The sequence below is a fragment of the Seriola dumerili genome, unplaced genomic scaffold (genome assembly GCF_002260705.1).
Source record: "Seriola dumerili isolate Sdu_G_001 unplaced genomic scaffold, Sdu_1.0 BDQW01000147.1, whole genome shotgun sequence".
Taxonomy (NCBI): domain Eukaryota; kingdom Metazoa; phylum Chordata; class Actinopteri; order Carangiformes; family Carangidae; genus Seriola; species Seriola dumerili.
The window spans coordinates 3,133,557-3,156,822 of NW_019174402.1; the positions used below are offsets into that span (position 1 = coordinate 3,133,557).

Genomic DNA, 23,266 nt, shown 5'->3' on the forward strand with positions numbered 1-23,266 from the left:
AACCAGTTGCTCATTTCTCATAACTCGTCTTAAAAGAAATGTTATTACAGTTCTTATACAGTTCCCTAGACAGGCAATTTGTTACACTACTGGTTATATTACTTTGCTGTTACACCCCCTTAAACTGGCAACTGCATCCTCTTTCATCTTCAAACTTTTTGGATTATAACTCATTTGGCTCACCTGTGTGCCTCTATGAATAATCCTGAAACTCAACCAGCACTCGTGTTCAATTCTCTTGTTATACTGTTTTCTCTGTGATGTCAAACTCATGGCAATGCTTCCAACTCGAAAGGAGTGAACTCCTCATCACTGCTCAGAACAGAGAGAGAGAGAAATGATCATGTTTTCTTTTATTCTACTTTTCTTTTTTTTAAAGCTAAAGTTCTGCTGCCCAAACTCAGTCAGGATCTGAGCTCGTTCTCTCTCTGACTGTACCCACCTTCTGCATACATATGTGTCGCATGTTGCGACAAGATATGTATTGCCCTGTGGGGAGAGGGGGAAAAAGGCCAGAGTATAGCCAATGTGCTGCACATGCCTGGCAAGGGAACAGTCAATATTGGTTCCGTGACACAAGATGGGTCTTAAATTTGGCAGTACCCATCGGGTTCAGTCGGGCTGAGTCTTAAAGACGGGGATAAAGACTGAATTCAGGTCTCAGTTTAGGGCCTGTGCAGAACTCTAGTGTATCTAAACATGACTTTAAAAGAGTTTACAACCACGCCAACAGCTCTGTGAGGCTGCACTGTGAGCTAAAAGCTAAACCCCAGCATGCTCATAGAAGGTAAATGTTTACCGTGTTCACAATCTCAGTTTTAACATTTGCTTATCAGCCCTAAACACAAAGCAGAGCTGAGGCTGATGTGTTGCAAGATATTTCGCTCAAGTATTGGAAAAAAAAACTTGAGGATGGCACTAGATGAAAAGACGGAGGATCAACAACATCTATTACAATAATCTTGAGAACACAATGTATTCCACCTTAAACTATCCTTTTACTCTCTATGAACTATATCCACTTCTCATTCTAGTCAGCTGATTACGTGGACACAATATCCTCCCTTTTGTCACACACACGCTGAGATTTTCGGTGCGTGCCCCACACCTCACATCTCCCGACCACATCAGATAAACTGTAGATTCAGCCCCGGCTCTGTGGGTGCCTATGCGATTATGGATGAAGCCTGCATCCTATTAGCTGAGGAAATGACAACTGGATGACTGAATCCAATATTGCGAGCATCGCAGCGGCCGTGTCCAGCTCTGACCTGCGGTGAGTGCAGAGAGCGCCCGGAACACATTCTGCCCCCCCCCCCCTCAGTGTCAGCGGAGGTGTGGAGGGGTCAGCACAGCAGGGAGGGTGATACTGATCTGTGTGATTAACTCTACCTTCCTCTCCTATTTTGTCCTCCCTTCATCCCACAAATCACAGCAACTCTTTTGCTCCCTTTCTCTCTCTCTCTGCACCTCAGCTCCACCGTCATCCTCTCACCCTTCTCTGACCCTGCTGCCGAGCCTTATCTCGAAGCCCCTCCATCTCTCCCGCAGGGATCTGAACCTTGAAACCCCCCGACAGTATCTGAAGCGTCTTCATCACTTACAGTTGTGCCACAGGGAGTTTGGAGGTAGGGGATGATAGAGGCGGGGGGCTGGTGAGCGGGTCAACTTCCTGCTCTGGTTTTGATCATGCTTAAACGCCGGTGTCATCAGGCACACGGGCCATAGCCACAACAGAGGAGCATGCATTAAATGGTACCCTGACTCTGATTCATGGGTAAAAATTTTCTCAAACATTTTAAAATAAATGTCTGTGCTTCTCAATTGTTGTTTTCAAGGCTAAAGAATCTCTAAGCCTGTCCAAACAACTGCTCTGATGGAATTATTTGCACTCACAGGATCAGAGGGGCTCAAAACACCAATACCATCCATCATGGTCAGAGATCTACAGAGAATTATCCCTGCAGGTTTGAACTCTACTTTCCTCCCGAATCAATAACACTTTCTTAAATAAAATGAGTTTCTCTTCACGGCCAACTGAATTCTTACCCGCGTCCACTTCACCAAGTCTTAACTCTCCTCTAGAGAACTGTGTTGTTCTCCTAAACTGTTCTCACTGACAGCTCCTGGCTTCGCATACTTTCTGATGTCTGATGGCTTTTGTTCAGAGAGGAATTCGTGTCAGTTTAACAAGCGACTTTTGTCTGTAGTGTCAGCTGAACTACAATTTAAAATGACCATCAGTTTGAGTGCAGATTGGAAAATCAATCTAGTGTTGTGCAAGAGGTCAATTTAATTTAGACACACAATGATCCACTTCACTGATATATAGGATTATATTCGTATAATACTGCCAGCGACCAGTTAGTTAGCTTAGCTAGCCACCTCAGTTTTTGGATTAAACGCATCAGACATGATTAGTGAGATGCTGATGCTAAGTGTATTTTTTCATGTGCTAAGCTAAGCTAACGCTTGTGGTAGCTTCATATTTACCATACAAATACCATGTAAATAAGTAGTATCATACTTCTCATCTAATTCTTGGCAAATATTTCCCAAAATGTCAAACTATTTCTTTAAGGGTAAATTCTTTGATTCAAAATGTGTTTCAACATCGTTATAACATGTTGGAAAAATAAGGTTCTTTCCAGTAAATTTAGGTAAATGATGTGCCAGTAAAATTCCTCCACACAACTCAGTTGTGATACACGCAAGTTCATAAATTTGGAAAGAGTATAAATGAAAAGAACTTGAAAAAAACCCTGTTTCCATAAGGGAAATGAAAAGGGACAGAGCCAGGAAGAGCCTTGCCTTCCAGATACCACTGCTCCTGGATTTTGAACACATTTACGTCCTTTCATTAGGGCCCAGACTGTGGGAGAGAGGGGTGTCAGCTGAAGAGGAGGCCTCCACCCTTCTTTTGACCTTCTGTGCTACTCTTCCTCTACTTTGTTTATTTCTTTTCTGACAGTCCTTTTCAGCTCCGCTCCCCTCGGCCAGCTCGATTCCAAACACGCCTATCGAGCTGCGATCTGTAACGGATGACTGTATGACCTGAACACATGACCATCTCCTCGTAAACTTGGGGACTCTGCTTCTGTCCCATCAACACAGATGGCCTTTTCTTTGGTTGCAGGGACACAGGTCAGCTGTGTGACCCTGAACGGATATTATCTCTGCAGACCTAAAATCCAGGGCAGATGCAGATTTATTTCTCTACAGTGTTTAGAGATTTAAATTTTCTATTTTTTAGGGCAATGTTACAATTTACTGGCGCAGCTTTTTGAGCTACTTTTTAAGGCGTAGGAAGAACTTACATGGAGCAAAATAAAAAAGGTTGGCGGACATGACAAGATTTTTAATCAGGAAGTGCTACTCCCTGACAGAGATGATCATCTTGAGAAATACAATGTGACCACCCTCTTCTCTCATGCTCACTCTCTTCCAATCTTTTCCCTCGCTCTCTTTCACCCACGCACTATTGATTAACTGTCGAGACTTCAGGAGAACATTACGACCGTCAGTAAAGAGCTGAGGAGAACTGGGGAAAAGCCCGGGGAGATGAAAGAGAGCGCAATAAAAAGAAAGTGAAAAGAAAGAAGAGAACACAGGTAGAGAATGAGAGGTGGGTCAGGGAAGCAAAAAGGCAGACATGTCCACGTCAGTGGGGCAGGCGTCAGACCTCAGTTTGAATGGAGCGTGATACTGGTCATACCAGACCAATAGAGGCCGTAGCAGCAAAAGCCCTCAGTGTATTGAATTAAGTAAGTGTGTGTTTTCTCTTATCTAACTGTTATTTCTTTTGTCAAAAGTAAAATAGTCTCAAGGGAGGATGACACACACAGACACAAAAAAAAAAAAAAGTTTTACCGTCATGGCCAGGAGTTTGCCATAGGTGAGGTGTGCGGGGATGTGGTCCGGCTTGGCTCGCAGGGACTCTCGGTACCAGTGTTCAGCTTCAGGCAGCTTGCTCAGTCTCATGTAGGCCTCTCCTGTGAGAGGCAAAGCGAGGGTCGAGTCAGGGGTCAAGCTGTCAGAGGTTAAGACATCACACATCTTCCCATTGCTCTGCTGAGGATTTGCATGACAGAGCAGTATTGAGGCCAGACCTCATCCCAGTGGGTTGGAACACAAAGCTCATGTTGTTTATCAACTAGTCCTTTTTTTTTTTTTTTTTACATATAGGGTGATACATGGCACTGAACTAAGAGGAAGCAATTGTTTAGCTTTGTTTAAATATAAAACATTCACACTTGATTTGTAGACTACTTTCAGTGTCTTTCACAAAAGCAAACCTTTGAATATCATTCAATAATGAACATGTTTGATTTCTTAAATTCGAAAATAATTCAACTCAAGTTCTTAGAATAGAAATAAGATCAGTTTAGTGGATGTTTTAAAGAAGTGAGTCTATAACACACACTCCCTCACACTCTCTGGTCTGTCAGACATCATCTGATACCTCCCCCCACTGCAGAACCTGACCCTCTGCCTGCTAACACCTGAAATAACAATGACCTCTCTTTCATAGCCGTCCAACAACACTTGTATTATTGCAAGAATTTGACAACATCGGCTGGTAATTGGACACAACACAGTTAAACTCAACATTATAACATATTTAGGGGCAGAAAGTGAATGTAGCACAGGTGTTGAAAATTTCACTCGAACGTGGTTACATGTTTACATTTCAATCTACACCGAGTCTCACGAGCAGCCGAACGAGTGGACACGTTGTTTAGACTAGAGCGGACTGAAACTTTAATCCCTTGGGGATTGAGACTAATCACTTCCTTGATAAGAAACTGTGATAAGCAACAGGTGACACACACCTCATTACAACTGCTGGACCTTCTTAATCCAGACAAACCTTCTCCAATGAGCGATAACGATAATGAAAGCTCTTGACACATACTGCTGGCATGTAAAAGACATCATATTTAAGATGTAACTTCCTTTCATTGTGAGAAAATACAGCTCGAGGCTTAAGACTCCCAACACCCCAGATGTAATGTAATACATGAGAACATATTTTCAAGATGATGTCCATCAGTGCAGCTTCATGTTTTAGATTCAAGAGCTGGAAATCCATGATACTGCGGTCACACATGCAAAAATGTCCTTGTCAACAGCTAACATCACATAGAGCGTAATAATGGATTAGTGGATTTCACAAATGTCGCAAATCTCAATATTGTCAAGTCGTATATTCCCATGGCTGGCTTGTCACTTTCTTCATTTCAAACTGACATTTTGACAAGTGCAATAACTGAAAGCACTCGATTGTATTTCCAAATTGGGTTTCAGTTTAATGAATCGTCAATGTGATAGATATGGTTATAGGAAATTTACAATGAACCCCAACTATTTCAAAATGCATACACAGGTCTTCATTTGTTGACGGGGTTTGAAATACTTGTCTCGCCTCCATGGCAGCAGACTTCTGTATGAGATTAGCACAAACATCAACGTGCAATTAGAAGTGACATTGAATCCGAGGAGCTGAAAACCAGCTCCTCCGGAGTGGAACATTCCTCGGCCCACCAGAGAGTGCTGGAGCGAGACCAGTAGGGTGCAGATTACCACCCAGGTCTGCCTCTGATGAAAGCCTCTGCTCCTTGGCGTCTGACAAACGGCATGAGAGCAGCACAGTGAGTGAGACTGGAAGGAAACAGATACAAGCAGGTGTGCCAAATGTGCAAATCAGTTGAGCGAGGAAACAACGCTAAGCTGGAGAAATCACAGCTCGCTGGCTCAGTGCCTCCGTTACAGACGCAGCGCTGCTCCTTAACGGTGACTGGAACTTTCATCAACATTTTGACATAATCTCAGCAGCTCTGTCAAATTGCATTTTGCCAACACATGAGCGAACCTGTGGCACTACCAAATCTGGATTACAGACGTCCCAGGTTGGAAGTGTGTGTGTGTTTAAGTAGCTGCATGTGTATGACAGAGAGAAAGCAGGAGGGAGGGGGGGGAAAAAAGTTAAAAAAAAGCAAAGAGAGAGCAGCTATAATGAGCCTGCAGCAGCTGTTCTACAGCTGTAATCCAACAAAGCAAATTAACTCTGTGTAAAATGATATTGTAAAGCTGTTTAGCTGTTAAACACTGTTTAACAGCATGAACTCAAACATGGATTTCACTGATATAAACTGATGCAAATGGCTTCATCTGACACTGATTTTGCACATTTTTTTGACAATCTACTTTCTTCAAGTAGTCCTTAAGAATTCTAACAGCATAATTTAGCCCTGTCTTAACCTAAACTGTAGGCTACACAAAGCCCACAATGATCTTGACCGACATATTTATTAACCGAGATCGTACTGTAAGCCGCAGGTTTAGGATTCACAGCTCACAATCTGAACACAGATTTAACATCTTCTGATTTCTCACAGCACTAGTGGTATGGGTTAGAGTTAGGGATAATGTTTGACCTCCTCATAGAAAACTACAATCACAAGCAACAATCATTCTGATGTTTTTCTTTTTTTTGTTTGTTTTTTTTACAAACTTAACTCGTAAGAGTAATGTAACCTGTGTTTTCAGGGCAAATTCCAAAAATGTCTGAGATATCCTTGTTCCACAGTGGAGGTTAGTGACCCCTGGTTATCTCACATTCAGAGCTGCGTGAGTGCTGCGGCTGTAAACAGTCCTCGTAAGTGAAATTCGTACTTCCTAATGCGTATTGGAAGTTAGGTTGCTGATGCTGCCTGTCCAGAAGAAACAGAGAGGTTCTTTGTTTGAAGGTGCTCAGAACAGCAAACTGAATGATGTATAATAGACAAGTTCTCCAAAAACAGTCCAAAAATAACCCTTTACCCTCAGTTCCATCTGCTGTTACTTCCGCACTAAAAAACAACAGCTTTTATGTTTGTGGTCCTGAAACAAAAGCAGCTCTTACCCATCATGTTGTAGAGGCTCTGTGGTGCAAATTGTCTTGGCATTTTCTGTATTGCTTCTTTAAACACAGAGAGGGCCTCCTGTGAATGAGACAAATAAAAAAAAAGAAAAAAGAAGAAGAAGGTGGGGGATTGTTTGCATTAGAGAGTGGAGTAGACCCCCGCCAGAGAAACTGGCGCTGGGGTAACCAGTCATTCCTCCCCAGCAGCCGGGGCCCTGCCACTGTGAATACACAGCGTGGAATTGGGGGTCGCCGGCAGGCTGGTTCATACAGAGCCCGGCTGACAGGGTCTATCCTCAGTGTCACGGCTGTTAAGACGACCAGAGCGGTGTCACATACAGACTCATACAGAATCTAATATGTATAGTGTGTTAGGTCCAGCGATTCTCCTCAGAGTCCCTCAGAGTTTAAATGGTGGAAGGAGGTGGAACTACTTTATTGCTGAAGCAAATGTTGCGGTTAGAGGTCAGAGGAAGTGGGACTGTTCTCTTTCTCCAGCATGCCAACTATTTATAAAGGCCTTTATTGAATCTGCAGTTCTACTGCTTCATTCCTGATTGAATCAGCAGCATCGGTGCTTGTGTACAGTATAAATGTGCAGCATTGGAAAACCAGTTACTTTAGCCAGCACTGTAGGTCTTTAAGGGCATGAAAGAGAGTGAATTTGTTAGAAACAGCCTGAGGATTATCTGCACACGACACTGCGTCCCCTATGACAGAGGCAATTTTGGAACATGTCCATATAAAAGCGAGCATTTTCTCTGTGTCCCCCAAAGGCTCCTTGGACAAATGCCTGCATTTTATCTCAGTTCACTGTGGTTTTACATTTTCCAGCATGCACTGTATTCGAAGGAGTCTGCTTTGAACTCCTACAGCAGTAATGGTGGTGGTGTTTCTTAGATGTTACACAGATTATGTTTTTGCTGCACATTTGAGCTAAAATAAATTTGTGCAATCAAGCTACTTTATATTTCATATTTCTAAGAGCCAACATATACGTTATGCAGATTCATTTTACATGTAGAATGTGTACATTATATTCTGTGTTATGGATAGCTATGGGTAAGGCAGTTAAATGCTATAGCATCTTGGCTTTCTTATCACGTTTACCAGCTTAATTAAAATAAAAACACCAGTTATTACAACTATTCAACAAGGAGGAAATGAACATTGATCGATACACGTGAGATACACGTTTTCTGATCAACATTACCATGCAACTCTGTGAATCTAAGACTGCTAATGCTAATGCCCAGCATGCTAGCATGTTTTGCAGCATACAGGTGCAGTTTGGGTCTTTACCTCCTGATGTCCCTGCTCATGGAGCAGCTTGCCCAGGTTGTACAAGCAGCTGGTGACTGAGCTCTTGTGGGCGTGGGGGTCCTTCAGGTTCTCATCGGGGATATCGGCACAGGTCAGGAAGGTGCGCTTGGCTTCATCGTGGCGACCCTGATTCATCAGGATGATGCCTGTGTTCAAGTAGGCCGCTGTTTGGGGAAAACAACACAATGCACAGAGAGAAAAGCGTTAGTTTGGGCAGAACACTGACGTTGATTTAACTAAGATTTAATGTTTTTAATGTTCATGTATATGGGTTTTTTTTTAAAAAGCACGATTAGTTCTGTCAGGAGAACGATGTTGCTCCTTGGATTCCTCAAATGTAAGTGTGTGTGCGTGTGTGTGTGTATGTGTGCATGTGTGTGTGTGTGTGTGACTAATTTCCCTAGTTGGTCAGCTCCTTGACATACGTAAGTGTCTCTCCCTGACCTGAAGCCACAGAAATCAACAGCGCTGAAAAGGTGAGTAATGACCATCTCTATATGAAATAGATCTTCAGGCTCGAACAATGACCCGCTGTTAATCCTTTTCACACTTTATTGTTCTGTATGTTTGACCTTTGCATCCACCCTGTGGGACACTTTGGATGCTTGTTAAACTTTTTTTTCTTGAGCAGTCAACGACAACATCTAATGATCGATAAGCAGCTGCAGTGTAATTAGTCTCTGTGGACCTGCGTTTCCAGACAACTCCCTATCAAGCCTGGGCTGTTGGAATAAATTAACTTGATACAGGAGATCACTCTGGAAGGCTCTTCTATGGAGCGCTGACATATAATCAAGTTAAAAGGCGTGGCTGAGAATCAAACAGCCTATTTTTTTTCCTCCTACAAAGAAATTTACCTTCCTCTTCTTCTGTCCTTGCAATTCGTTATCTCAAAAGCTTCCTCACACCTCACAGTCTTATCTGTCTTACATGGTGTTGCTTTCAATGGTCAATATCTAGACTTTTTTTCATTGCACTGAAAGTGGAGCAGATAACAAAAACCACGGGCAGAGAAAAGCTATTTTTTTTTTTTTCCAATTTCATCAGCCTTCTAAAGTGATTTTCTGTGTGCACAAAATGTGACAGGAATCAATAGCACTTTATCAAAGAGCAGGGCTGCTCTACATATTAAATATAAATGCTACAGTTTGCACAAGTTAGCTCCCAACTAGGCAGTGAGTAATGGTGTAACCTTGAAAAAAAAAAAGAAAACCAGCTTCACTGTCACATTCTCATTCTGTCTTCAACTTGTCTGCTGCTTGGGGTAATTAATTAACCTTGTTATCGGCGCCAACAGATTGGATAATTGCATGCTGAATGGAAATTTTTTTGTCTAACCACGATCTTGATTAGGTCTATAATTAATCCAGAGGCAAAAAAAAAAAAAAAAAGGAAGAGACGTTTAAGGCTCTCTGTTTATCTGTCACTGACTAATGCCTGGAACAATAGGGAGCTAATTTGTTCCATGATCAGGTGAAATTGTGAGCGATTCTCTCTAAACAGGGAGTCAACCTGCTGAAGATGACAATGTATGGAAGATTTTATTCCAGGAAAAGCAGAAAAGTTGGGGTGAAGGAGAGGAAAGCAAAGAAGAGGTAAAAGACACAACAAGAAAGTGAGAGACACTAGTAAATGTAAGGAAGCAGGGGTAGCAGGTAGAAGAAGAAGAAATGAGTGTCACGGTCTGAATTCATAGTAAATGACATAATGCAGTTACTTGATCTGTTGACACGTCTTGGCTTTGAAAGCCAGTCTGGCAGCTGTGTTGAATGTTTAATTTAGCCGTATACCCACTGCCCTTTGCCACCTATTCCTCTCCCTTCACATAACCACAGCCTGTGTTCACTGTTGCCTGGACACAGCACAGCCACAACCACAAGAGCTGGAGATTGTCAATAAAAAAGAAGAGCTGTACTTACAAGCCAGAGTTGGCCGGCTCCCAATGGCCAGCTTATAGTAGTGGAGCGCCTCTGAGAACTTGTTGCTCTCCTGCAGCAGCAAACCGCTGGAACAGACGAAATAAAGAAAGAAACGACAGCTTGAAAAACTCAAATGTTTAAAGTTTAGAAGCCTCTGTTAGGCTTAGACAAGTAGACAAGAACACAAGCAGCTGATAAAACTTTGAGGGGGGGGGGGTAGTAGATCTGAGCAAACCACAGACATTTGAGCACACTGTGAGTATTGGCTGTGGATGTTTTGCATTTTCCCCTCCGGCTAAAACAGCATCATTAATAACCCTGTCAGACAGACAGCACTCCGGGGAATACAAGACACTTCCTCTGAGGGAACAGCTCTGATCAATGAACACACGCAAGGAAATGGAGAGCTCGTCCATTTGTTCACACACACACACACACACACACACACACACACACACACACACACACTCTTGTGAAACAGCTGGGAGTGGAGACGCACTCAAAAGAAAGACATGTATACAAGCACAAAAGATCTCTAAGCCTTGCAGGCACATTTTCACATCTACAGGAGAGAACTGGAGCATTCAGCATAAGAAAACAGAAATGACATCATAAGATTCTGATAAAAGGTAAACTCACAGGTTATACAGCATGTCAGCCATGTTGCTGCGGTAGTACAGAGCATTTCTGTACGCCTGTTCAGCCTCTTCCATCTTGCCCTGGCTCTTCAGCACATTTCCAAGGTTGCCCCATGCTGAGGGCGAAGAAAAACAGTTAATCAAACGGAATAAAAAAAAAAGAAAATGTGCGACAGCCTTCTTGAATAGCAACTTTTTTTTCCGAATCTTAAAAGGCTGACAAGAAGAAGGAGAGAAATTTCTGTGGCAAGTAATAATTTTCTTTTGTTATTCACAGCCTCACGCTGACATGGGATCAGAGTTTTTAACCTCTCAAGAGGATGTTGTTCTGCTGCCGCTGGTATACCCAGACATATGAGTAAAGCGAGATGACACACTGGGGGAGCTTTGTGCCAAAACCACCAGCCTGTGAGTGTGTGTATGAAAAGAAGACCACCACAGTGCTATTGCACAGCTAATGGCTTTACTGTTGAATGGCACAATGCAGTATCTGACAGGTATGCCTAAAGAGGCATTTGTGCATTGTTATAGCGTCATGCATTATAACACTAGTGTAAACCCTCAGATACTGCTCCCCCCCCTTGCATCTCCACTAGTCATATAGAAAAGGAAGATAAAAATCCTGGCTCACGCTGCTTTTGTTGACATGTGTTATTGTGAGTGCTACACTCTGCAGTGTGGCTTTAAGCAATGTATTTACTTAATTGTTCAAAAATCCTAACATCTATGAAATCCCAGAAGAATATTCAGTATAAATAAAAGCAGACGGAAAACAAAAAAAACAAAACAAAAAAAAAAACAAACTCAAGCTTCCTTCATTCTACTCATAACACCCAGTGCTGCACAGATGACTTCATGAAGTTGTTTCGTGTATCCCCAAATTTCACAGTTCAAAAGATCCAGTGGGTGTGTCTGCGTCTGTGAGGCCGACTTCCATTCAATTCTCATATTAGCCATAATGAATGTGAGTCGGGGACATTGCTGCTGCTCTGTTCGGCTGATGGCCTGCCAAAACAAACAGCTGTCATGCCTCAGCTCCGCTACAGAATCTGAAAGGGAAATTAGCTAACACAACATGTCCTGCTGTTGCCTTTGCGAGTCCCTGCCCTGCTTCCCTGCTCAGCCTGCTCTGAGAACTTTGCTGTGGATAGGAATCTGTGTCTGATGACCTTGGATGTGAAAGCTATTGAATATTTTATCCGCTGTTGGAAGTGCCAATCAGAGACGGGTGACGGGTGCCCTTCCAAGTGAGACAGGGCATGTGGTGTCATGAAACACATTGCATGCAGAGTATAAGAAGATGTGTGAAAAAGGAGACAAAACTTTGCTGTGGTGTTTTTTTTTTTTAGAAGGAATTCGGCCTTGAGTGGTAAAGGTCACACCGGTGTCACTGCCTCTACGACTTGTGAGCACTCATGTATCCTGTGGTAGGGCTGAGTGATGAAGAGGAGACACTTTGCAGCAGATTTACTTTCAATTATTCAGGGCGGCAGAAGAAGAAAGACAGTACACATATCAAATTCAAAACCTTAAAGCTTGCTCATGCTATTCAGACAACCACGTATGATGGGGGGGGGTTGAATTGGGAATGCGCATAAAAGAGTGTTTGAGCTCATGTTGGAGCAGTTGCACCTTTGCGCATGCTAAGTTGAATGACGGCATGCAATCCGAGTCGGGCCTTACCTTTAGCAGGGTTGACATAAATCCCTGACTTGTAGAGCATCTCCTCATTCTGCCAGTCCCGGTTCCTCAAAACAGTTTTGACGCCAAAGAGAAGAACCATGGCAGCGCTGCAGTACACCAAGATCGTCCTGAAGGACCGGCGTCGCAGTCGGACGTACAGGGACCTCATCCCCACTGCGACCAGCAGGCAGAAGCCCATGCTGGGGATGTACAGTACTCTCTCCGCTATCACAAACCCTACATAGAAAAACAGGTTTGTGGCAGGAAGGAAGGGGATAGCCAACAGGCCTAAAGAGAACACCACAACATTTTCAGTGGTGGGCAGTGGAGTCCTGCTCTCATAGTGCTTTTTGGTACCGTTTTGTGCACTATTAATGTGAGCACCTGTGTGGGAATTGTTCATATGTTCGTGATTGTTATATTGGTAACTGTGTCCGTTACTGTTTCCATTTCTGCCATTGGTGTAATGTTGCGCTTTTCCGTTCGTGTCCTTGCCCTTGGCTGCGTGGTGCGTCCACAGGCCGAACCAAGCCAGCAACAGCAGCCCAAGGTAGAAGAGTACTGTATGAAAGTTCCTCCAATCAGCCAGGCTCCTGATCAAAGGCAGGGCGTCCATTGACCAGTCGAAGCTGAGCGTGTCCGGGCAGAGGAGGAGCCAAAAGTTGACGGCGGGCAGGTAGAAAAAGGTTAGCGTCCTGGTGAGGAGCGAGGGGGAGTCGGCTGCCGGGTTGTCGGAGTTGGAGAAGTTGGGCGGTTTGTTGCCCATCCAGTAGAAACGGCAGGCTAACAGGACGGCTCCCCAGGCTGCCAGCAAAAACACATTGAGCAGCAGGTGGACGTTCTTTCTCTGAAAGACAAAGCAAACACAGAAACAGGACTGAAACCCTCAATCCACTGGAAAGGAAAATACACTGCACTTACGAGAGCATCAAGCCAAACCTCGTTTTCTGGGTGGTTGTAATATTTATGACTCTTATGCCTTTACATTTACTTTGACCCAGACTATGAACTGGAAGTCGAACAAAGGAATGTCTGATCTCACATCACTATGTGGCCATGACAGTACAGCTGCATAATGCCATCTGGAGCAGAAAGAGTGCTCAAGGACAATTTAGAAAGGGTTCACTAAGTAGAGTCGCTTTGATGCGATTCGTCAAAAACTTTTGTTTTAGCTGCTTTGATGTTTTTGGAAACCTGTGAAGTAAGAACAGTCCAGTGCCCTCTATTTCTGTTCTGTTATTGACTCTTTTCAACTTTTCAAGCCAAGTAAGAAGAAAATATGGCAGACTAACATCTTTCATGGCCTCTATAGATGTATCAAAACAAACGCAACTACATGAACCCCATTCATCATATTACTGACTTGATATTAAACACTTTCTCGAATGCTGTGTGGAAATGCCTATGAAATATTTATAGTGTGTTTGGTTGTTTAATACTTTGCTGGCAGAGCACAGAAAAGTGACTGGACATATTTCCCCACAAGCATGTTCCACTTTTAAGACCAACTGACCTTTCATTGTTTTTGTTGTTGGAAAATCCAACTTAGAAAAATTAGCTTTTTTTTTTTTTTTTCTAAAAACAGCAGCTAAAGCATTCACAGCAGTGTCCACTCATATCCTGCAATGTTAACTTGCATTGTGCTGCAAAAATACATCAAAAATGAGAAATAATTCAGTACCACAGAAGGCACAAAAATATAGATTACAAAAATATGAGGTATGCAGCAGTGGTTTGTTTCATTAGTCTCCGTAGTCTGAATCTAAATCCTGAGGGCATCATGGTCCTGGATGTTTTCTCAGATCTAAACCTTTTCATTATTTAAACTTAAACCCAAGGCAACATGGGGGAGAACTTCTCATTACCCTTATACCAGTGGATGTGACATTTCTCCATCTCCACATGCCAAAGGGCACAAACATGTCTCATCTGTGATCATAAACTTCATACCACCACTGCTTTAAGGGTGTACTATTGATTTCCTCGCCCCATCCACTGTCATTTACAGATTGTATCTGTGCAGAGATGCTTCAGTAACCTCTGGGCACATCACACCACAAGGGAAAAGCTCTGTTGTCTGCTAATGATCACTGCTAATGCAATGTTGCAGCCAAACACTTAGGCAACAGGAAATTAGGCTGAAACCACAGGAGACAACATCATGACAACACCATGAAAATGACCTGCAAACAACTAATTCTGATACTAGTGTGGTACAATACACAGAGGGTTTACATGACAACAGACCTGACAATATAATGCAGTTCGATACAACAACTCTGCCACAAACCCAATTCCTGCCAAACTTTGTTTCTGACCGAGTCTGATTGTTTTTGAGTCTATGGTACTCCTCACAAGTCTGAATATTACAGAAGAGTATTATTTGAAGAAGTAGTCACCCTCATTACAAGATGTATACTTCTTACACTTCCTAGGTGCTCAGGGGAGCACCAAGTGCCCTTGCGCTGAAGTACCAGGCTGCGGAGCTGAATATTGGTATACAACATTCATAGCAGTAAAAAATAAATGAGTAAATAAATAAAAACTGGTAAAAGGTCAGCTCTGTCAAAACCTTCAGGGGAGACCTGACAACAACCCGCAGTGCTTCAGTTTCTTCGTAAAGATATACCACAGCTGAAGAAGTTGTTCCGTCGCTTGGCAACAAAAGGTCATCGTTTCAATTCACATCACTGTTTCTCATTAATTTGAGCCACTGCCAAAGCTGTTACTGTCAGCTCCCATGGAAATCCAGAGGAAAACAGACAGGATGGAGTAGATCACAAACAAAGACATTTTTATGTAGAATATAAGACAGATGTTATTAAACAGCACTTAAATAAGAATATGAGGCGTAGGTATTGAGCAGGGACGTCATGGATGAACCACTTTATCCAGTCAGCCATAATGAATCTAATTTGACTGGAAACCCACTGTGACAACAGAGTCCATCATAAAAACAAAAGCCACAGCTAGGCAACTGAACACAAAACAATGGAGTCCGTGTCAAACAATCCCAGTTATCGCAATGTTGTGAAAAGTAAAAACGGAAATAAAAGTACTAACATCTGTCAGTATGTACAGACACAACTGATAACATAGTACAAACATACACAAACAGATTCCAAATATGAGACCAAAGCAGGTTTTTGTCATGTGGAAATTCAATTTAAGTGACTGAAACTTTGCCAGTTTAAGTGAAAGACCAGAACAGAAAGCACTTGGGTCATAAAGCTAAAAATTATGTTTAAATGGTCCTGTAAAAAGAGAGGAAAAAAAGGAATAAACAAACTCCACGTCCTGCGGAACAGAGGTTAATACAGTGCCTATGTATCATTTTAATTAGCCCTCAGTGACACATGGGAATGCAGCATCTGTTATTGCTGATTGTGGGATTACCCACTGATGTGTGGTTGTAACAAAAATAAACACATCCATACGGACTAGATGAGATAGATCCTTTCATACAGGTTAAAAGAATAGTTCAATATTCTAGGATATATGATTGTGTGCATTCTTACCAAGAGATTGACATCACTCCACACCCTCATTTTGACAACCGACCATACCATCAGATCAGCCCGTTCATATGTTAGTACTAAAATAATAATGAAATAATTGAAACCATTCTGACAAACTCTATTCTGGCAAAGTCTCACAATTACAAGTTTCTCACAAACTGCTACAACTGTTTGGGCATGCCTGGAGAAAACGTACATAGAAAAACTTACATAGAAAAAGTAGGCAGTTGCAGTAAAAGCGTGGAATTCAAATTCACCAGGCTCCTACAGCCCAACTTTAAAATCTGTCATCTGAACTGCATATGAACTCTCGGGATAGATAGCTGACTATCATCCTCTTCAAATCTCACACACCAGGTTTCAATGTGCGATTTAATTCCATCCCTAAAAATCACTGGAGGAGAAAACACAGGTCCTGCAGCCACTTTTCAATCTATGCAGGTGAGCAGGAACTCTACAAAGACATGAAGTGGTCTGAAGTGGTCTGTGAGGCCCAGGGGGCTGTTCTTCACACAGACTTTGCCAGAGAGGCTTGCTGAGCGGTGTTAATACATTTCAATCACTGCTTCAGGGAATCCAGCTTGGATTTACGAGGCTCTTCTGCAGGCTCTCAAGACGACTCTCTGGTCCAAGCAAGGGCTTACGAGACACCACCTCAGCGCTAACTCTGAGCGCTCTGCAGGACGGACTGAAAGAAAAACTCTATTTTTAGAAACAAGGGGTTGACTAAAAACTGGGTGTTATGTGTACAGGGCGGGGTGCCAGGTTCCCGACCAGACAACACTCTGATCTCCTTTGAGGTAGTTGTTGTTGTTTACGGCTGATTTTTGCAGCGCCTTTGCTGTAGGGCAACGAGGCACAAGTGTTTAGAAGTGCTGCTGCTGCTGCTGCTGATGACAACCTGGCACCGCTCCCACACACACTCATTCATACCTGGCACTGTGACAGACAGATATGTCATCCTCACTCTTCCCAGACACTGCACCTACTCAGACAACACCACCTTAACTACAACCATATGTCAGTGCTGAGGACTGAGGCCGTGTTTCATTTACATTCCTGTGCTGCATTTGTACATTGAGATTTCCCTTATTTTCTATGCAGAATAAAGTCTTTGGGCAGCGTTGAGAGCATAAATACAATCCACTGCAATGCACTTGAGCACACATTTGTAACCCCACTGCTCCTTGCTCTTGGCCTACTTTGCCAACTGCTCCGACTTTCTAAGGAAAATAAATGTGAAGGCAAAAAAATATATAGGCAGGGAGCAAACAGGAAATGCTCTGAGGAGATGTTCTGGAGGACACATTACCAGGGGACAACATGAACCCCATGTCTATTATGTCTTGGATAAACAAACATGTGCATCCTCCTTAATATGCCTGCGGTTAAAATGTCTACCATTCAAAAGCATAAGTTCAATTACCAGCCAGGCAACGGCTCCCCGGGTGCTACAGCTCCATTATGCAGGAAAACCAAGGCATTCCAGCTTTGTGTCTTTTGTCTATAATCCAGTTTAGTTTGAAATAAGTGGTTTAGCACAACCCCGTAGGAGGGATGAGGGCAGTGTTTTTTTTTTCTTCCCTTTTGTGTTTCAGGCGCAATCAGTTCAGAACTGAAACAATTTAGCCTTTATAAGGCAGGCGTGTGAATAAAATATCCTTGGAGATGAAATGCAAAACAGGCCAATTACGGAATTCCTATTTGTGCCTGTGCCTGCCTTTTTTTTCCCTCTACACTTTGATTAGGTTGAATTGACTGGGAAGATAACTCAATCTAAAAAGTTTTTTTTTTTTTTTTTTTTAACATCCGCTAGAGTGTTGTGAAAGAAGTCTTGTAGCAAAATAAAGTGGAAAGAGCTCAGAGAGAAATTTAATTAATTAGTTTGGAGAATAGTACGCTATTCTCTGGGTACACCCAGGCTTTTTTGCATAATTGGCTGATGCACACCATACCTTTTTTTCGAGAGCATTTTAAGAACAATCAATCACATGACACATCTAACTAGCCCATCAAACCGCAGCGCCGTGACGGGCTCACAGCGAGCACCTCCGAGAAAATCCAGTGAAAGGAGAAGTGGCATGTCTGACCTATACCCTCCTCGTCATCATTACTGAGATCAATTGTCTGCAGAGGGCCTTTCATCATGATCCTGCTTCACATTGATAGACTTGTAATGGAAGTGAAAATGAGCTCGGGGTAGCAATCAGAGAGTGCAACCACCTTCAAAGCCTTCACACACACACACAAAGCTCAAATTTGGGAAGAACACCAGATCCCCTTAAAAAGTCTGCATAAATCTTTCTAAAGGTTTGATGGATGGATATACACTCGACTTGTGTGCTTGCTCCTTGACTGCTGGATCAACTAATCAAGCTTGTGGCTGATGAGCCGCAAATTCACCATCTATCTTTTCTCCGTCTTATCTGCAGCAGCTGTTGTGATCCCCTCCTCTGAACCTTTGAATGTAGAAACCTGATTGTTAGCAGGAAGGACAAGATAAGAACCCAAATACTCACTTCCTAACAACGTGTTATGGATTACCGACAGCTGGCTCATGTTTTTGAACTGCATGTCCGACAATTTGCTCACACACGAAAAGTGTATACGCTGCTGCATTTTGTTTTGGCTGATTTCATTGTCATTTATTCAATAATAACCAAAATTAATTTGGGATTGTTTTTACTGACTGGTAAATCTATTTATTTGCTTTTTTTGCAGAGAGTTCGATGAATACGAAACTATAGCCAGCTGCCAGTTAGCTTAGCTTAGCACAAAGATTGGAAACAGCTAAAATGGCTCTGTCTGAAAGTAACAAAATTAGCTTTCCAGCACCTCTAACACTCAAAAATGAACATGTCATATTTTGTTTGTTTAATGTGAAGCATTAAGTATGAAAATCAAAGTGTAAACAGGACATGCATCATATTTAAGTTTCATTTGTTGTACAGATTAAATAAACCAGACATAAATGAGCTTATATGTTGATAGGTGGATTTTGTTTCCCTGGACAAAGCCAAGCTAGCTGTTTCCAGTCCCAAGAAGATCCAAAGCGCCGCTTCACAATGTTTGACACTTCCTGGCAAATCAACTCATGAATCATGTGACATCCTCAATTTTTTATTGTAGCTAAGATGAACTACATGGATTCTGTCACCACTTCAGGATAGATAACCCTCTGTAAATGGCAGTGTGTAGCTTCAGTTTACCTAAAGTCAAGTGGACCACTGCTGGACTGCAGGCCACATGGTGCCAAAGGTCATGGAGTCAAACCCCACAGCGGACCTCCCTCGCACTGCTCATAATCAAAGCTTTTAACCCGTGTGAACCCCCGTCACAAAACCCACACAGTCAGCTGGTCTGGCTGGTGGATGCATAGAGCGGCAAAGACGGAAGAGCAAGTGAGGGGATCTGCCTCAGAAAGTTCAAAGGCCGAGAAATGGGCCATTGATCAGAAGGAATTTGTTTGAGATAAAAAAAAAGACTATTGACTGTTAAAGATTAAAGAGAATTAAGTTTCCAGCAATGAGGGCGGGTGAGCTCATGAAGGATGTAGGAGAAAATGGGAAAGAGACGGAGAAGGCCAACACACAACATTAAGTGGAACCTACGTGGATGAAAGGTACTGACAAGTTAAATTTCTGTGCTGAACGTGAAAAGAACAACATTTTCTCTTTTAAGTATCACTGCCTATCTCCAAAGACCTAATGTGAAAAAAAAAGAGAGCTGGAATTAAAATGTACGTGGTGAGAGCAAATAAATCTCAGCAAGAAAATTTCCGACCAAGACGTCTTAAAACACGCCAGCTCATGCTCTCTTGGTCAGCCTTTATTAACCATAATCATTGAACCAACATGGGATCCATTTCTCTTGAAACCGTCTCTCAACATTCCAGCTCGTCTCACTCCGTCTCACTTCAACTCAACCTCCTTAAACACACTTATTTTAAATGTCCCAATCATGCTGCAAAATGTCTTCTCAGCATGCTGAAGCCAGGTGACCCCGGGTTAGGGGTCAGCAAGGATCTACCTCTCTGAAAGTGCCAAAATTAGGGTGGATTTATTTTCTCATCAGTAGCAATCAGACATCTATAGATAAATAATGGCATAGCCGAGACACATCTCATTCTGTCTACCGGAGGGCACCTCTGGAGGGGATGAAATCCGATCTTCTGGATGGGTGAAAATGGAGAAGTGTGTTATAGGTAAACGGGAGGAGGGTGAAGGAGGGCCTGATGAAAGGAACATAAACAGCTAATCAATGGAAAATCTCCACGTTGCCAAGTTTTCAGTAGTTACCGAAACCTGAGTTGATAAAATGTATGGAAAAGCAACAGCCGTTCTCACTATATTTTCCAAAAGTGATGACAGTTTATGCACCAGCTCAACCTGCTGACTCAAAGTGGTGAGAACACACAAAAAAAAAGCTTATTCCATTTTTGCTTTTCTGCTGTTTTTCCAAAAAATGTTTTTGCTTGGTCGCGCAGCCACAACGAGGTCACACATCACAGTTCATTAACTGAAAGTCCTCGAAAAAATGAAACGACTCTAAATTCATCTTCATTAGTATTCAGTGCAAACTGAAGTCATATTCTGAAAAGGCAAAAAGGGTCAGGCAGACCAAACAATAAGAACATAATGACAATGGAAAACCAAAGTCGACTCAAACCCTTAACATTTCAGAAGAGATATTTATTGAGTGAAACCACAGTCATGGTTTGAAAAATAAACGGACTGTTCCTGATTTCTGGTCTTTAGTTTCCCATATTTATTTGTACTGTGAGGGCCAACTAGACTGGGTGACCACTACTGCAAATTTGCTGTGACAAGATGCTGATTCAAGCTCTAAGAAAGGGGGGTGGGGGGTAAAATTTGGGTTGGAGGTAAGTGCTCACGCTCCATCCTGCTCATGGTCTCTGAAGGATTTCAAAGATAAATGGAAAATAATACACAGAGAGAGAAGAAATAAAATTTTACTGTTTCTGAGGCAAGTTGCCAGTTGTATCCAAACTAGATTAGTCCTGTCCATGCATGGATTCCCAGTCATTACAATGCATTTGGGAGATCAGAGTCTTTGTATTGCAGGGTTTAGAGTGGCAGTAAGCTCCTACAGAACATCGCATGAATGAGACGCACAAAGCCAGAGCTGGGGTCCAAAGTTAAGCAGATCTGCTGTCAGACCGATGTCAGTTTCTGGATGTAGAAAATTGCTCCGATTGCATTTTTTCCCTCCCTGAACCACTTTTTGAAATAGCTCTCCGGTGTGTGTCACGTTACGGTTGACCACCACATCTCAGTGACAGCATGCCATTTGTTGCTGTTTATACTGGCTAGTAACAAGCACGAGAGACGCTAAGCAAATGCACAGTAAAAAGATGACTTGCGGTGTGGGATGATGACGAACAGCAGAAGCGAGAGTCAACCATAAACCAGTCTAGGTCAAAATTCAGTCCGAGCTGAATCATCAAATGGTAATGTTCCACTTTTTTCATTTACCAATGGATTTGAGGGCGGTTGAGTGTGTGTGTGTGTGTGTGTGTGTGCGCCAAATGAAAAACAAAAACAATAAAAGCTTGTTTCTTCACAGAGAAATAAATCTCAAGTGTGAGAGTGTGTATTTGTGAGAAACATGATTACAGCCACAAGGTGGTACTTAAAGCGGATATAATTGTATGAAATAGTTATGTGACAATATGATGGTACTGATGAACCTACAGAAAAATAAAAACCAAATCTGAAGCTCCTCTCAGCTTTTACAGAGTGGGCTTTTACTGATTCTTTCACTGCCTGGTCTGAAACATTATTGTTCTCAAAGAATCGCTTTTTGGATATAGCAGTTGAAAAAATTTCTCTTTTTTTCTTTTTTTTTTGTGAAAAGCTTTGCGACATACAACAGAGAGAAATTCTGCAACCAGCTTTGTGAACATAGTGGAGTGAGCCGGATATTTCCCTCAGGACTTGGTAGAGACCAAAAACAGAGCTAAAAAGAGTGAATATTATGAAGTTGCTTCTGCTGCCCCCAAGTGGTCAAAAACACAAGTTATTGCAGGTTCATGCACAGCAGCGTGTTAAGCGAAATGACATTAACAATACTGACATCACATCAGCTGTAATATTTGCCATGATGCTTGCTTAGTGCGGTCAGAATAAATTAAGACACTTTATATAAGAGATTACACGCATACAGACAGCGCTGCTCGTTTTCCACAGACCAGTTAAAAATGTGGGGCATTCGAAGAATCTCCACCTGACAGAATTAACTCAGAACACCAAAAGGGCACTGCTTCATTTGTAAAGAAATCGAGCCATAGATCAGACTCATAAAATCATTACAGAATCATAAAAGTCACTTAAAGACCATGGAATTACTTTAATTTGTAGCTTTCAGTATAGACAGTAAATTAAAGATGGCAACAGAGGGAGAAAGAGGAAGGAGTAGAGAAAAGAAATTACAGAAAAAAAAAAAAAGAAAAGACAGAAAAAGAGAGAAAGAAACACCCTGAAAGATCAAGCAGAAAGCTGAGAAACCTTTAATGCTGTGGGAGTACGCAGAGCTTGCCAGACATATTTCTGTAGGTCTCTGAGCGTCCACTTGTCTCTGAACTCGCACAAGGGCATGATAACTCAATTCTACAGCGGTATGCTCCGAGATTACCAATGAATCCGGGGATTGTGAGAAGAATTCCCAGATGTGCTGGCACAGAAACCAGGCACCTGTATGTCTCCTGCTGTTCTAACACCCAGTCCTTCTTTGGCAGGATGTTGAGATGCAACACATGAACATTTTTACATGTAATCAATTAGATTCACTGAGTAGTTGAATTTGTATGAATGCGAAACCAACGGGTTGGTGCTGACAAAACCAAGCTTTGATCATGCAAAATGAAGGGATCCATGTGAGTCTCAATATTACTGGCATCTACTTCTACAGATCCTATTGTGGAAAAGGATTCTTTCCACAATTTGCATGTTTACAACCGGTGGATTGTCCCGTGTGGCTTCGCTTTACTGCAGCTATAATCATTCCAATGTGTCACAGTGGAGAAATTAGAATTGGGTGTGGGCCCGAGTCCATTTAATCCACACGGTCGGCTGAATGTTTAAGGACAAAAACTGCAACTCAGCAGCTAAACAAGAAAGAATGGAAAACAATTAGAGAGTACTGTAAGAGCAGAGATGACGGGAATACAGCAGCACTCAAGTCTTTCATGGCTGCATTAGCATGCCCAACAATCTGCATTCAGAACTGTCTGGCTGCATATGAATCCCTTTGTTTCACTGC

The 23,266-nt window shown here is 42.4% G+C and overlaps 1 protein-coding gene across 1 annotated transcript in view; it reads right to left on the reverse strand.

Annotated features, from left to right (window-relative positions):
* LOC111225256 (transmembrane and TPR repeat-containing protein 2-like) overlaps positions 1 to 23,266 on the reverse strand; it is an 87,573-nt gene that overhangs the window by 12,346 nt on the left and 51,961 nt on the right. The window contains exons 3-8 of the mRNA XM_022750015.1: positions 12,468 to 13,314; positions 10,786 to 10,900; positions 10,147 to 10,232; positions 8,207 to 8,391; positions 6,905 to 6,983; positions 3,871 to 3,992 (exon numbers count right to left, since the gene is read on the reverse strand). Of these exons, the coding sequence (XP_022605736.1) occupies positions 3,871 to 3,992; positions 6,905 to 6,983; positions 8,207 to 8,391; positions 10,147 to 10,232; positions 10,786 to 10,900; positions 12,468 to 13,314 (1,434 nt within the window). The remainder of the gene's footprint in view (positions 1 to 3,870; positions 3,993 to 6,904; positions 6,984 to 8,206; positions 8,392 to 10,146; positions 10,233 to 10,785; positions 10,901 to 12,467; positions 13,315 to 23,266) is intronic.